The 16,052-nt window shown below is 42.9% G+C and overlaps 1 protein-coding gene across 1 annotated transcript; it reads left to right on the top strand.

The window, feature by feature from the left end:
- Window positions 1-1,987: 1,987 nt before the first annotated feature.
- On the top strand, window positions 1,988-13,883 carry tnnc1a (troponin C type 1a (slow)). The gene is made up of 6 exons (XM_033969541.2): window positions 1,988-2,096; window positions 5,903-5,933; window positions 6,017-6,163; window positions 8,105-8,219; window positions 12,250-12,386; window positions 12,485-13,883. The coding sequence occupies exons 1-6, from the start codon at window positions 2,073-2,075 to the stop codon at window positions 12,514-12,516; spliced, it is 486 nt and encodes a 161-aa protein (XP_033825432.1). The 5' UTR covers window positions 1,988-2,072; the 3' UTR covers window positions 12,517-13,883.
- The last annotated feature ends 2,169 nt before the right edge of the window (window positions 13,884-16,052 follow it).

The raw sequence follows: 16,052 nt of genomic DNA on the forward strand, positions 1-16,052 counted from the left end.
ATCATATTTATCCAAAAAATGCATTTTAATTGAATTGGAATAAAGATAATCCTCCAACATTTGGCCTGTCTAAGCAGATGCTACAAGATATTTCGTTTAGAGCAGGAGCGTCAAACTCAATTTCACCGAGGGCCACATCAGCAAAATGGTTCGTCTCAAATTTGCAAAGATATAAAAACATATGTCTGTCTAACTGCATAACTCCTGATAAACTGACATTTTAAGACAGTCATACATTTAAATTTACCTTGTCGCGGGCCACATAAAATGCCATGGCGGGCCGTATTTGGCCCACGGGCCTTGAGTTTGACACATGTGGAGTATCAAACTTCTATAAAAATGTATAGGAACAGCTTATTGACCTCTGACATTTCAAACGGGGAAGTAGGACAAGCTAAAGACCAGAAATCAAAGTAATAATGAGGTAAAAATGGCGTAGATCATAAAGGTTATTATTATAGATAATTATTAATAAACTTATTACAATAAAAACCACCGGTACTATAACAGGGGCTGAAGGTGACCAATAGAGAGCTACTAAAAAGATGGACATTTATTATTTATTTATTCATCTATTTTTGTTTATTTTACTAGTTATTTTTTATATTATATTTTTTTGTACTTATTTGTATGGGCGTGTGTGTGTGCGAGTGTACGTGATGTATGAACATTTAAGACATGTTAATTGTTAATATATTTGTGTATGTAACAGTTGTGTTTTGTTCCTGTGCTCACCTGGTGCCCCCTGTAGGCAAGGGGGAATAGTGTGAGGGGTTGTGATATATTCAAATATACAAAAAATATTAAGAGAAAAAAAAAAAAGTTCATATTAACCCACTCTACATGATCCTGATGTTTTTATTTAGCTATTGTGTCTGTAAATCAAGATATGAACATTAATAACAGATGAATCAGGCGTCTTCTAACCCCGAGGTCGCTCCCGCTAGCGTTAGCAACAGGTTTGATTGACAGCGTTGCTAAGTGCCCGCTCCAAGCTAAACCAGCGTTGCGGGCAAAAACGGACTTCACCTTCAAAAGCCTCGCTCCGGATTGGCTCTTTGGTTGCTATGATACTCTCAGTCGGAATTCCAAATGTGGAAATGGGCTCAAATTTCGCCGCTATAACTGCTAGCCTCGATTAGCTTTATTTGACTGAAGCTAAACGCTGTGGGTGACTTTTTTTATAGAGTCTATGATTTTAAATGACGATCAGTTATCATATGTTGAACGGGACATTTTTTTAACCAATAATTGAGACTTTCAGTCCATCAGAGTCTATTTCCCGCTGTCAAAAGGAGGTCACCCCTTATAAACACTGATAAAGCCATAAAAACGAACAAAACACAATGGCCCTGGATGATTTATTGCCCGTCATTATGTCACGTTGCCACCACAACCACAACAGAAAGGTGAGAAATAGTGAACTGTATTAGCTCAACGGAAAATGCTCACTATTCAAACCCAAACGCGGACGTATCGATTCCGCCTCTTGACTTTTGGTGTCCGTAGCCGTTGTGAACAGAGTTGCTTTTTAATGAATGCCCACGTGCGCCGCCCTGACTCTCCGGCTGAATCCGAAAGCTCGTGAAGCATGTGTTAACACCACACTCATCTTTCACTGCCTCTGTCCTGCCTTTATCACCCACCCCGCCGCCGCCGCCGCCGCCGCCGCCGCCGCCGTCCTTCCTCCCCACCGTCAACCCCACCCTCCACGTCTCCAGCGCCGCTCTGCAGGAATGCCGAGTGTCTCTCCAAGCCTCTCCCCGGAGATTAGGCCTCCACATGCACGCCCCCCGCTCGCCCCATTCCATTCCCAAGTATGCCCCCTAAGAGCTGCCGCATTTTTATCTAAGCCCGGTGATTGTGACAGATTGGCCGAATGACACACATACACAGACGCACAAACGCGCACACACACACGCCGAGGCAGGGATGGAGGGGTCAACCCAGGGAGGGCTTTGGGGGTATATAAGCCGGGTAAGACCAGGCCAGCGCTCTGCTCCCTGCCGGACAGTACCTTCGCCCCCTCTGTGCCAGGACTCCATCGGTGCAGACAGCAACGAGCCGCCAACATGAATGACATCTACAAGGCTGCGGTATGTCCTCAAACTGGAAAATTATACTTTTATTTTTGATTGACGCGCTAACTTTCACACCAGAACCCCGAATTAAGCTGAATATCGTAACCTTTTGACCCATTTTAACACTATTCACCCTCTAACTCGCCTTAATATAGTTTATTGTGTCAAAGCCTGGCAAGTTGTTTATGACTTGGCTGTCATGTCTCGCCGTCCCATCAAACATGACTTGAATAGCTGCTAAATCCCTGTTGACGCGGCCAGCACATTGTCTCCATCACTACCTAATGTGAAACAAGCCTCCTCTCCTTATACGTCCCTCCTCCACCTCCACCTCCCTCCCGAGCCCTATCAAAACCGATACGAGCCACTCAGGGGGTCAGTAACGGGACAGGTCTCATTCACGACTTCAAATGGTCCCGTCCGCCGGCTCCATCCTGGCTAATTTTGGCACGCCTGTGGTCCTGCGTTTCTGGTGCCAAAGAAGGGGCTTCTGCAGGTTTAGATAACCCACCTACCCCCCCCTGCCCCGCCCCGCTTCTCCCTGACGGCTGGATGCCAGTATTATCCGTGAGCCCGCGATGTGCCGTGCTCACATCGCCAAAGGGGAGCGCGCTGACGGCTAGTTCAAAAGCAGAAGGAATGCGCATTACTTTTGTTTGTTTAGATGGTTCTTTTGGTTTATCATCACCACCACAGGGGCGTGTATGTTTAATTTATAGTAGTGGACACATAATAACTCTTACATAAGCAGCTGTCTGCCTCTCTCATTCGTGGTAGCTTTTCCGGGATTACGCCTCCATTGTTGGGTCCTATCCGCTGCTATGCTAATTTAAAGCACTGTGTATTGTGTGCTTTATCGGTGGGTCTTGATCCTGCTGCCGTTTATTTTTAACTCCTGCTCTGATTGGCTGTTATCGCACGGCTCTGGCCCCGTCTGTGTTGTGTCCGACGCAAGTTTCAATCTTAACTCGTGGAACGGCAGTGTTTTAGATCAAGTGGGTGAAAAAAGGGCGGAACTAAATGTGGAACTGTTTTAAATATTTGATAAAAACTGGACAGTAACATTTTTTAAAGTTTTGGTTTAGTCCTGGTGTAGGCCTAGTTTAGACCTGGTTTAGTCCCGGCTTAGTCCCGGTTTAGACCTGGTTTAGACCCGGTTTAATCCCGGTTTAGTCCTGGTTTAATCCCAGTTTAGTCCTGGTTTAGTCCTGGGTTAGTCCTGGTTTAGATCTAGTTTAGTCCTGGTTTAGACTTGGTTTAGTTCTGGTTTACTCATGCTTTAGTCCTGGTTTAGTCCTGGTTTAGACCTGGTTTAGTCCTGGTTTAGTGCTGATTTAGTCCTGGTTTAGTCCTTGTTTTGTCCTGATTTAGTCCTGGTTTAGTCCTGGTTTAGTCCTGCTTTAGCCCTGCTTTAGTCCTGGTTTAGACCTGGTTTAGTCCTGGTTTAGTCCTGGTTTAGTCCTGGTTTAGTCCTGGTTTAGTCCTGGTTTAGTCCTGGTTTAGACCTGGTTTAGTCCTGGTTTAGTCCTGGTTTAGTCCTGGTTTAGACCTGGTTTAGACCTGATTTAGTCCTGGTTTAGTCCTGCTTTAGTCCTGGTTTAGACCTGGTTTAGACCTGGTTTAGTCCTGGTTTAGTCCTGCTTTAGACCTGGTTTAGTCCTGGTTTAGTCCTGGTTTAGACCTGATTTAGTCCTGATTTAGTCCTGATTTAGTCCTGATTTAGACCTGGTTTAGTCCTGGTTTAGACCTGGTTTAGTCCTGGTTTAGACCTGGTTTAGTCCTGGTTTAGTCCTGCTTTAGACCTGGTTTAGTCCTGGTTTAGTCCTGGTTTAGACCTGATTTAGACCTGATTTAGTCCTGATTTAGTCCTGATTTAGACCTGGTTTAGTCCTTGTTTAGTCCTGCTTTAGTCCTGCTTTACTCCTGCTTTAGACCTGGTTTAGACCTGGTTTAGTCCTGATTTAGACCTGGTTTAGTCCTGGTTTAGTCCTGATTTAGTCCTGCTTTAGTCCTGCTTTAGTCCTGCTTTAGTCCTGCTTTAGTCCTGGTTTAGACCTGGTTTAGACCTGGTTTAGTCCTGTTTTAGTCCTGCTTTAGTCCTGGTTTAGTCCTGGTTTAGTCCTGCTTTACTCCTGCTTTAGACCTGGTTTAGTCCTGATTTAGACCTGGTTTAGTCCTGGTTTAGACCTGGTTTAGTCCTGCTTTACTCCTGCTTTAGACCTGGTTTAGTCCTGATTTAGTCCTGATTTAGTCCTGGTTTAGTCCTGGTTTAGACCTGGTTTAGTCCTGGTTTAGACCCCGGTTTAGACCCCGGTTTAGTCCTGATTTAGACCTGGTTTAGTCCTGGTTTAGACCTGCTTTAGTCCTGCTTTAGTCCGGCTTTAGTCCGGCTTTAGTCCGGCTTTAGTCCTGGTTTAGACCTGGTTTAGACCTGGTTTAGTCCTGCTTTAGTCCTGCTTTAGTCCTGCTTTAGTCCTGCTTTAGTCCTGGTTTAGTCCTGGTTTAGACCTGGTTTAGTCCTGCTTTAGACCTGGTTTAGTCCTGCTTTAGTCCTGCTTTAGTCCTGCTTTAGTCCTGCTTTAGTCCTGCTTTAGTCCTGCTTTAGACCTGGTTTAGACCTGGTTTAGACCTGGTTTAGTCCTGCTTTAGTCCTGCTTTAGTCCTGGTTTAGACCTGGTTTAGACCTGGTTTAGTCCTGCTTTAGTCCTGGTTTAGACCTGGTTTAGACCTGGTTTAGACCTGGTTTAGATCTGGTTTAGTCCTGGTTTAGTCCTGGTTTAGTCCTGGTTTAGACCTGGTTTAGACCTGGTTTAGACCTGGTTTAGACCTGGTTTAGATCTGTTTAGTCCTGGTTTAGTCCTGGTTTAGTCCTGGTTTAGACCTACTTTAGTCCTGCTTTAGTCCTGCTTTAGTCCTGCTTTAGTCCTGCTTTAGTCCTGCTTTAGTCCTGCTTTAGTCCTGGTTTAGACTCTGGTTTAGTCCTGTTTCAGTCCTGGTTTAGTCCTGCTTTAGTCCTGGTTTAGTCCTGGTTTAGTCCTGCTTTAGTCCTGCTTTAGTCCTGCTTTAGTCCTGCTTTAGTCCTGGTTTAGTCCTGCTTTAGTCCTGCTTTAGTCCTGGTTTAGTCCTGGTTTAGTCCTGGTTTAGTCTTGGTTTATACTCTGATATATCGTACTTCTTCCTCCTCTGCCATTTAAAGACGGTGTATAAGATGAATCGCGATAAAATCAAACTGTTTTCTGACTCTAAGTAAATCGTGAGATACATTTTCAGCATATCGCCCTCTAGAGGTGTAACAGCATCACCCAAAAGTCACAATAAAATCATGGGCCGTCGCGATATATCAGATTACAAGTGTCTTTGCTCGTTTTCATTGTTATGGAGCAGCAACAGCTAAAAACAGAACTACATAGACCATGATCCTTTGCTCTGTGTCAGTGTCAAGGCATTTTAAAAGGCAAAAGTAGCATTTTTAGTTTGTTTAGCCTCCACAAAATATCACAATACAGTGGTTCCTCGTTTATCGCGGGGTTACGTTCTAAAAATATTCCACAAAAGACAAAATCCGTGAAGTATCAGCATTATTTTTGTTTTGCAGCTGTAAAACCCCTCACCACACACTTTATACACTTTTCTCACACAGGCGTTAACATTTTCTCACATTTCTCTCTTGTTTAAACTCTCTCAAAGTTCAAATCATTGCGGATTTAAAGAAAATAAGTACCGTATTTTCCAGAGTATAAGTCGCACCAGCCAAAAAAATGCATAAAAATGAAGAAAAAAAAACATATTTCACATATAAATCGCATGTGTCGTTTTCACAGGTTGAGCAGCTGACAGACGAACAGAAAAACGGTGAGTAAAACGGCATTTCTACATCGCGGCGTTTTATCCGCGCCTTGCACTTACTTAACGTCTCTCTCCTGTGATCTTCCCAGAGTTCAAGGCGGCTTTTGACATCTTCGTTCAGGATGCGGAGGACGGCTGCATCAGCACCAAAGAGCTGGGGAAGGTGATGCGCATGCTGGGCCAGAACCCCACACCCGAGGAGCTGCAGGAGATGATCGACGAGGTGGATGAAGATGGTACGGAACATCAGATGCCACGCCACGTATCGGGTTTCACACAGGCTCCTATCACTCTGCGCTGAGATCAGATTAGCCTTGTACTAAACTCTTTTAGACTGTAAAGGAAGTACACAGCATCTTATCGGTATAGTACGTTATAGAGCTGTGTCAGGAAACTGTGATTTTGTTTTAATTTCTAAACGTGAAGTAGTTTGTTTATTTCTATAGCACATTTAAAACAAAGTGCTTCACATAAAAGTAAAAAAAAAAACAAAAAACACTGGTTCCTCATTTATCGCGGGGCTACGTTCTAAAAATAACCCGCAAAAGACAAAATCCGCGAACTATCAGCTTTATTTTGACATGTTTTGCGACTGTAAAACCCCTCACCACACACTTTATACACTTTTCTCACACCGGCATGAACATTTTCTCACATTTCTCTCTCGTTTAAACACTCTCAAAGTTCAAACCTTCTTAGATAAAAAAAAAGAAGAAAAAAGTAGTTTTATAGAATGAAACCACGTTATTTTTCTTATTCTTTATGTCACCAACCGAAGATCAGTTTATTCTGTAATGGCGCCCCCTACAGCTGCTTAACTTCTACCTTCAGCGTGTCCAGAAGTCCAACTTTTTCTGCGATAGTTAGCGTCTTCCTCGACCTTTTGGGTGCGACTGTAGGCGCCTTTGTCGGTGCGGAAAGTTTCATCGACATTGTGGGTTTTGTCGGGGAGAAAACAAATCACAAACGTACAGCACTTCAGAGTCACACTGAGATCCGACGTTTATGTAAATTTGTCTGAACACATTCTGTACTGGACAGGAGACACGGCACGGTTGTTCAGTCCAACAGCCAATCAGGACGCACAACACACGCAGAATAAACGTTAATATGCTGTAAATTGTACAAAAAAACGGTGAACCACGATATAGTGAGGGACAACTGTATACAAACCACACAATACATAGGAAAAGAACAATAAAACACCAAGATATCCTGTGTGGCTCGTATTAAATGCCAGGGAGAAGAGGTGGGTTTTCAGTCTCGTCTTAAACTGTGAGGATCTGACAGACAGAGGGCGCTGTTTCAATATTTCAGGCTCTGTCACCATAGAGCGCAGACAGGACCCATAGAATGCACACATTTAAACACAATCAATATCATTTTGAACTGCATCAACCCAGTCCCGAGTCAGTCTTCAGCTAATTTTGTCAGACTCACCTGGGAATTGAACCGCTAACCTCCTCGCTATGAGTCGAGAGTCTCAACCACTGCACCACTAAGCTACGTCCTACAATTCCTGGTGGTTACGCCGCTTGTCACCATGGAAATGTTATTGTTTTTGCCTTGGAATATTCCCCCAGTATCACAATCAACTTAGCTATATCCATGGCGACAAGCAGGTGGCGCTAAATTACAGGTCAGATCTGTGTAGAGGCAAGCCCGCTCACAGCAACAATTCATGTTTTTCTATGTATTTTATTAGAAATATTGTACAAACATCTGTAGTTTTAATGCAAGATAGACACGTATTGACGAATAATGCAGGCAAAGCAATAACATCTCCATGGCGATAAGCAGGTGGCGCCAAATTACAGGTCAGATCTGTGCAAAGGCAAGCCCGCCCACAGTAACAATTCATGTTTTTCTATGTATTTTATTAGCAATACTGCAAAAACATCCGTAGTTCTGATGCGAGATAGACACGTATTGACGAATAATGCAGACAAAGCGATAATATCACCATGGAGACAACCAGGTAGCAGACCCCCCCCCACTGGAAAAGTTACATAATGCCCCTTTATCACTCTCTGTTTTAATGCAGTTTGAATCAGAAGATGACAATTCACATATTCATATAATGTTTGTCACGTGAAACATATGTATCTGCTGTACAGTTTTGAATTACGTTTTTGTGTCTGATGGTGCGTTAAATTGGCCCCGTGTTGTTCCCGTAGGGAGTGGCACGGTGGACTTTGATGAATTCCTCGTCATGATGGTGAGATGCATGAAGGACGACAGCAAGGGCAAGTCTGAGGAGGAACTGGCCGAGCTCTTCCGCATGTTTGACAAGTGAGTGTGTGTTGGGTTTTGCGCACGTGTTGCTCCATAAATAGCGTCTGGCGGAACGTGGATGTGGTTCTGGTTCCAGCTGAAGCTTGAACAGTGACGGGAAGAACGCTTTGGAAATGTGTTTAGTTACGCAATACTGAAAAACTCCATTAAAATGTGTTTTGTAATCAGAACGCATATATTTGTACGTGTGTGTGTACAGTTACTTCTCAACAGTGAACTTGAGGCATTAGATACAACAGATGTCAAACAAAACAGCAGTTTCACACAAAAAAACTAGAGTAAAGTGGTCCCTGGTTTATTGCAGGGGTTATGTTCTAAAAAATAACCCGCAATAGGCGAAATCTGCGAAGTATCAGCTTTATTTTTTACATTATTCTCTATGTTTTTGGCTGTAAAACCCCTCACCACACACTTTATACACTTTTCTCACACAGGCGTTAACATTTTCTCACATTTCTCTCTCGTTTAAACTCTCTCAAAGTTCAAACCTTCGTAGGCGTCTTTGTCGGTGCGGAACGTTTCATCGACATTGTGGGTTTTGTCGGGGAGAAAACAAATCGCAAACGTACAGCACTTCAGAGTCACACCGCGATCCAACGTTTATGTAAATTTGTCCGAACACATTCTGTACTGGACAGGAGACACGGCACGGAGGAGACTGATGGACAATGGTCTACAGTCCAACAGCCAATCAGGACGCAGGACACAATGGTCTACAGTCCAACAGCCAATCAGGACGCACGACACAATGGTCTACAGTCCAACAGCCAATCAGGACGCACAACACGATGCACGCTCATATGATGTAAAAAAGCATGAAAAACTGGACTAAAAAAATCCACGAAACAGCGAGACCGCGAAAGGTGAACCGCGATATAGTGAGGGACGACTGTATAGGGTTATGTAGAAATGCTTCTTATCGATACTTCGCTAAAGCACAGGATTTGTATTTGACTGATCTTGGTTCAACTTTCTCTTGCATCAAAAGTAAATAAGCACCATCCTTCTGTACATGAAAACGCATTGATACAAAAATGGCTGAATGCGCAGACAATAGGATTATAAATAGTCACCCACAGCGTTCGGCTCCGGTCAAATGAAGCTCATCGAGGCTAGAGCAGGTATAGCGGCTAATTTGGAGCCGACCGCGAGTATCATAGCAACCAAAGAGCCAATCCGGAGCGAGGCTGTTGAAGGTAACGCCCCTTCCTGCCTGCGACGCCGGTTTAGCACAGAACAGGCACTTAGCAACGCTGTCAATCAAACCTGTCGCTAAGGCTAACGGGAGCGACCTCGGGGAAAGAAGCCGCCTGATTTGTCTGTTATTAATGTTCATATCTTGATTTACAGACACAATAGTGAAATACAAAAAAAACAGGATCACGTAGAGCGGGTTAATACGAACATTTAAGACCAAAATGACGAGTCTGACAGCAGCAGGTACAGAGAGAGAGGGGTGACGGTAAAGTGAATTAGACGCAGAGTCGATGCTCACTTCGTATTTGGAGCACAGCGGCTAGCAGGTTAGCTACGTCCATTTATATATACAGTCTGTGAGTAGACAGTGACTAAATCCCCTTCGTGTCTCTTGCGTCTCTAAAAAAGAGTTCAGTCCTGTGCAGAGTTCTGTTCTTAATGTTTTTGACAGCGGTCGACATTTGAGACGCCCACACCGTGTTAGTCCAGACACCTCAGCATCAAAGGGAGGAAGTCGCTCTGTGTGTCGCTTCATATAAAACGAAACACTATATTCTTCACTGAGGAAATCCAGCTGATTCTGGACAAGTACAGAGCTGTATATCACAAGATTAAAGCGATGAATGTCCATGTTAAAACACATTTGAGAAAAGTGTTTGAATTTAAATATCGTGAAATGGAACGATATTTTGACAATATTGAAAATTTAGCCTCGTGTTGGTCCTGTCTTATTCTACAAACTGGACTTTTCAGAGTTTTTAACCATGTTTTAGTCATTTTTTTCCTCATTGAGCCTCTGAAGTTGTATTTAGAGTGATTCATGTTTGAGTTTAATCTTTAATCGTTTATTTTCAAGACGCCATTTTGCCGATAAATCCCCGTTTTCACCTCCACTGTGACGTACGCGCTTCTTTTTCCAGTTTTATTTTCTTAATCGTTGATACTCGTAGGATTCGGCAGCGTCGCGTCGTCATTTTGGTACAAATTATTTTAAAATGTGCTGCTCTAGTGTGAAGCGCATCTGTCCACAGGGGGCGCTAACAGCTGCACGTCGCTTTGTTGTGATGACGTTTACGGCGACGTCAGCTCCCATTTTATTAAGTCGTTGTGAATTTTGTGATTTAAAATGTGTAAATTATAGCCAAAATTAACTGTAAAGTAAAGACTAAAATAAAGTATGGGTTTAATGTTTTTGTTTCCGTGGAATCGTAAAAGTAACGCAGCTCCAAAATGTTACCTACTGTATCTTTACGGGTTTAAACATTTTTGAAAATCTGTTACTATGAGCAGAACTTTGGAGCATTGCCTTATTTATATATATTCAAAAATAATAATAATAAAATGCTTGTTATACAGATAAAGTTGGACTGGAACTGTACAGACAAATGGAAACTGGAGGAGCCATTTTATATATTTGTTTGTTCCAGGATTTATTTATTATTTCTGTTTATGGGAAATGAGTTTGTCAGTTTATTTTTGGGGTTGATTTGTTAATATTTCTTATGTTTTGTGAATTTGTTGAGTCTAATTTACTGTAGTTAACCTTAGAGCATGATTTCTGTCCTGGTTTAGTCTGAGGTCCGGGCGTGATAAGTGGGTGGTTTACATAGACCAGAATGCACCTGGGTCTGTGCGGCCTACGGAGGAGGAGGAGCATCTTTGGACCTGGACGTTGATTTTGTCGTGTTTTTCTTCTGAACTTGTGTCAAAATGGTCAAATATAAAAATAAAATAAAAAAAGTTTCTTTCCTTCTCTCTCTCCTCTTGCACCTTCTCTCCTTCCCTCCTCACTCTCCTTTCTCTCTCTCTCACTTTCTTTCTTTCTTTCTCTCTCTCTTCCTCCTTCCCTCTCTCTTCTCTCTCACCTCACTCCTTCTGTCCCTCCTTTCTTTCTTTTTCTCTTTCTTTCTCTCTCTTCTCTCATCACTGTCCTTCTCTTTCTCGTTCTCTTTCTTTCTCTCTTCCATCTCTCATTCCCTCTCTCCTCTCCCTCTCCTTCCCTCTCTCTCCTACTCTCTCATACTCTCTCTTTCCTTCTCTCTCTCTCTTCTTCTCCCTATCTCTCCTCTCTCCTTCCCTCTCTTGGTCTCTCCTAATCTCTCCTTCCCTCTCTCTCTGCCCCCCCCCCTCCTCTCTCCTCTCTCCCTCCTCCCTCCCCCCTTCTCTCTCTCTGTCCGTCTCTGTCTCCTTTCTCTGTATCTCTCCTTCTCCCTCTCTCCTTACCTATCTCCTTTCCCCTCTCTCCTACTTTCTCCTTCTCTCCTTCCCTCTCTCTCTCTCTCTCTCTCTCTCTCTCTCCTTCCTTCTCTCCTCCTCTCTTTCTCTTCATTACCAAAGTCTCATGGATCATTCATCAAATCCTTATTATTCAGTGTCTCTGTGGGACACAAATGAACTCACTCTAGCTCAATATACAGACACTTAATGCATCCTTATGAGGACACTTAGTGCATCCTTATGAGGACACTTAGTGCATCCTTATGAGGACACTTAGTGCATCCTTATGAGGACACTTAATGCATCCTTATGAGGACACTTAATGCATCCTTATGAGGACACTTAGTGCATCCTTATGAGGACACTTAGTGCATCCTTATGAGGACACTTAGTGCATCCTTATGAGGACACTTAGTGCATCCTTATGAGGACACTTAATGCAACCTTATGAGGACGCTTAATGAATCCTTATGAGGACGCTTAATGCATCCTTATGAGGACACTTAATGCACCCGTATGAGGACACTTAATGCATCCTTATAAGGACAGAAAAACATATTTAAAAAGCCCTAACTCTTGTCGTTTCTGTACGCTGTTGCACTGTTTGTTTCAGAAACGCAGACGGCTACATCGACCTGGAGGAGCTGAAAATTATGCTGGAATCCACAGGAGAGACCATCACCGAGGACGACATCGAGGAACTGATGAAGGACGGAGACAAGAACAACGACGGCAAAATCGACTACGACGGTAAGGATCCGACCCAATGACGTCCGCCTCATCGCCGTCCCTCTAGACTCACATTCACACTTCTTCATTTGCATTTGACCTCTGACCTTTCCTCGCAGAATTCTTGGAGTTCATGAAGGGAGTGGAGTAATCGAACACAACACGACCTTCCCGATCCTTATTTTTCCAATTCTCTGGGACTTCATCTGTGGAAAAGCAGAACCTCAAAGCTCCAAAGCTGTTGATGAAAAAACGTCAGACCGACTTTGCAAGAAACGCAGTAAAGTTTGTGCCATCGTCTTGCATCGTTGTAAATACATTTTGTAACTATGATTTTAGTATAAAGTACACAAATAGTCTGCAGATGGAAGTTCGCACGCGCATGTGTCCTGTGAAGGTTCTTGTTTCTGGAGCACCCTCTGTCTCTTTAGTGTTTGTCCTTGTTTCACTGGGTTTATGTAAATGTGTCATGATTTTAAAATTATAATAATGATAATAATGATGTAATTTGGATACTGTATAAAGGTGCTTCACCTTTTATTCTCTGCATATTTCTACCAAAATGTCGATAAAAATGAGATAAATTTGTCGGTGAATTTGAGTTTTTGTTTATTTTTATTTCATTTAAAGGTCCTATATTTCACCAAACGGATTCTTTTGAGCTTTAAGTCGTGTTATAATCCACAAAAACAGACCTGGAGTTGTGTTTTGTTTCATTTGAGTCACACTTTATTATTAGTCTGTTGATATCTCCAAAGCTCAAAACGCTCCGTTCCACTTTGTGATGTCATCAAGTGGGAGTTTTCAAGCTGCTGAACAAAAGGAAAACGGACAAGTCTAAAGCTATACTGTGGAACATTTAAGGCAGAGCGATAACATCTTCATGGAGGCAAAACCACCAGAAAAGTTCCACAGTGCGGCTTTAACATGTTCCGTTCTAAAAAACAAACGCGTCTGTCAGGGTCATTTGGAGAAATAAAAACACGAGCAAAATGGATAAGTCTAAAACTGTACTGTGGAACATTCTATGTAGAATGAAAACATCTCCATGGAGACAAAACCACCAGAAAAGTTACACAGTGTGGCTTTAACATGTTCCGTTCTTGTACAAACATCTGCATCTGTCAGGGTCATTTGGAGAAATAAAAACACAAATAAAATGGACAAATCTAACGCCAGACTGTGGAACATTCAAGGCAGAGTGTTACCATCTCCACAGAGACAAAAATGTGTCCAAAGTCCCACAGTGCGGCTTTAGTCATCCTCATATTTGATATTTATTTCCTATGTGTGCCTCAGTCATGTCAACTATTCAAGGTTAGCGCGTTAGTGTCCAGTTACGGTGTCCGTGGAGGCGAGCTATTTCAGTCTAATCATGTTAGTGCCCATGTTAGGGCATCTGGATTGACCCGCAGCAGTTGACAATCACATTCCTCCGTCCAAATAAAGGGTGTAGCGACAGTGCAAAGAGATTAGACCGGGCTATAGTTGTTTCACCTCTCATTCTAACCCCACTCCGAGCTCTCGACGTGGCTTCAGTTACAGAGCGGATGTGGAGTTTTTTTATCACTTTTAAAAAACGCACAAACATCTAAGAGTTTCTGACTATATAAAATTCTACTTTTAAGAGGTGTAGTTCAAAGTTTGACCACTGGATGTCACTATGAAAGCAGAGACGTAGCTGCTTTGTTTGGAGTCATGTAGTAAAGTCAAAGGTTTGAACAAGCAGCTCTAACTCTTCATTTAAAGGACATAAACTACATAATATTGTAATAATCTGCTGTGGTCAGTTCAGGTCAGAGCAGGTGGACGTAGATGAGCAGTTTTAGAGTCTTTAGTGAGTCTTTTATGATCGTGTTACATAAAGACGGGGCCTGACTCACTCACTGTATTTTGGCTTCATTTCTCTCCATTCACTGAGGCGACTGCAGTGAATACACAAACAGATTAAAGCTGCACACACTTGAATGGGAGGATTTTTTTTGCCAGCGCCGTGACGTCAATACAAGACTGACGACACACACGCAGACATCTCTCTCTCACTCTCACTCCTTCCCTTTCTCTTCTCTCCCTCCTCATTCTCCTCTTTTTCTCTCTCTCCCTCTCCTCACTCTCACTTCTTTCTCTCTTCTCACTGTCCTTCTTTTTCTCTCCTACTCTCTCCCCCCTCTCTCTCCTGTCTGCTCTCTCACTCTCTCCTTTGGCCCCCCTCTCTCTCTCTGTCTCCTATCTCCTTCTCTCCTTCCCCCCTCTCTCTCTGTCTCCTTCTCTCTCCCTCTCTCTTCCCCCTTTCTCTCTTTCTCTCCTAGTCTCTCCTTCCCTCTCTCTTTTTTACCAAAGTCTCATGGATCATTCATCAAATCCTTATTATTCAGTGTCTCTGTGGGACACAAATGAACTCACTCTAGCTCAATATACAGACACTTAATGCATCCTTATGAGGACACTTAATGCACCCTTATGAGGACACGTAATGCATCCTTATGAGGACGCGTAATGCAACCTTTTGAGGACGCTTGATGCACCCTTATGAGGACGCTTGATGCAGCCTTATGAGGCCGCTTGATGCATCCTTATGAGGACACTTGATGCATCCTTATGAGGACACTTGATGCATCCTTATGAGGACACTTAATGCATCCTTATGAGGACACTTCATACGTCTTTATACAGAGCTGGACAGTGATTTATTGTGGCACAGAGGAGCTTGTCTTGGTGTGGACGGGGGCAGGGGTGGCATCAGTGACGTCCGGGGCAGTTATTGGAGGCGGGGCAGAGTGTGGACGGGGGCGTGTACTAGCAGGGAGGCATCAGTAGAAGCCGGGGCAGTTATCGGCGGCGGGGCAGAGGGTGAATGAGTCTGGGGAGTGGCACACACTGGGTGGAGGACGGGGTTATGTAAGGCTCACTGTGGATGACTCACTCACTACAGTTATGGGCTGTTCACAGACTCAGGTGAATGTGGCGTGTACTTCCTGGTACTACGCAATACATATCTGTGTACTGTGTCAAGATAATAGTAAGATAAGGACGCAAGTATTTGGAGACGGTTAAGTTTGAAAATCTCACAACGACCATAATGTGTTTTTTTCCAGGAGACAACTTCAAACGAATGACAAATGGTCTCATAAGAAAAAATAAAATAAATAAATAAAAAATACATAAAATTAATAATAATAATAATAATAATAATAATAATAATAATAATAATAGAAGAATAGAAGAACAATTATAATAACAATAATACAAATTATAATAATGATAGTAATAAAAAAAATTTAAATTAAAATAATACAGTATTTTCATGACACTAAAGCTCTTTACATTCCATTATTCATTCAGCCGCCCTGGGACAGACTGACACAACAAGCGAGGCTGCCAATCTGCGCTATCGTCCTCTCCGATCACCACAACCTCTCACTCACACGCCACACTGTTTCATGGCGAGGTGGGTGAAGTGTCTTGCTCAAGGACATAATGACAAGTTGAACTAGAACCACTGTGGCATCTGGAGATTTTTATTTTAAATTTACAATGAACACGGGCGTATTCCTGGTTAAGCAGTGTTTTAGTAACGCACTTTTAAATTGGCGTTTTAATTGTTTACTACGGTTGGGACCATAATATGTACATTTTATATAATCGTGATATTCGCAAACAAAGATAATAACCAAAAAAATTCCCTAA

Source organism: Periophthalmus magnuspinnatus, chromosome 7, assembly GCF_009829125.3.
Source record: "Periophthalmus magnuspinnatus isolate fPerMag1 chromosome 7, fPerMag1.2.pri, whole genome shotgun sequence".
Lineage (NCBI taxonomy): Eukaryota > Metazoa > Chordata > Actinopteri > Gobiiformes > Gobiidae > Periophthalmus > Periophthalmus magnuspinnatus.

What these genes read in the sequence shown, in the direction of transcription:
- tnnc1a (XM_033969541.2), top strand. Translation starts at nt 2,073, where the DNA reads ATGAATGACATCTACAAGGCTGCG. An exon ending in GACAGACGAACAGAAAAACG is followed by an intron (nt 5,934 to 6,016) that starts GTGAGTAAAACG and finishes TGATCTTCCCAG; the next exon opens with AGTTCAAGGCGGCTTTTGAC. An exon ending in CTCTTCCGCATGTTTGACAA is followed by an intron (nt 8,220 to 12,249) that starts GTGAGTGTGTGT and finishes TGTTTGTTTCAG; the next exon opens with AAACGCAGACGGCTACATCG.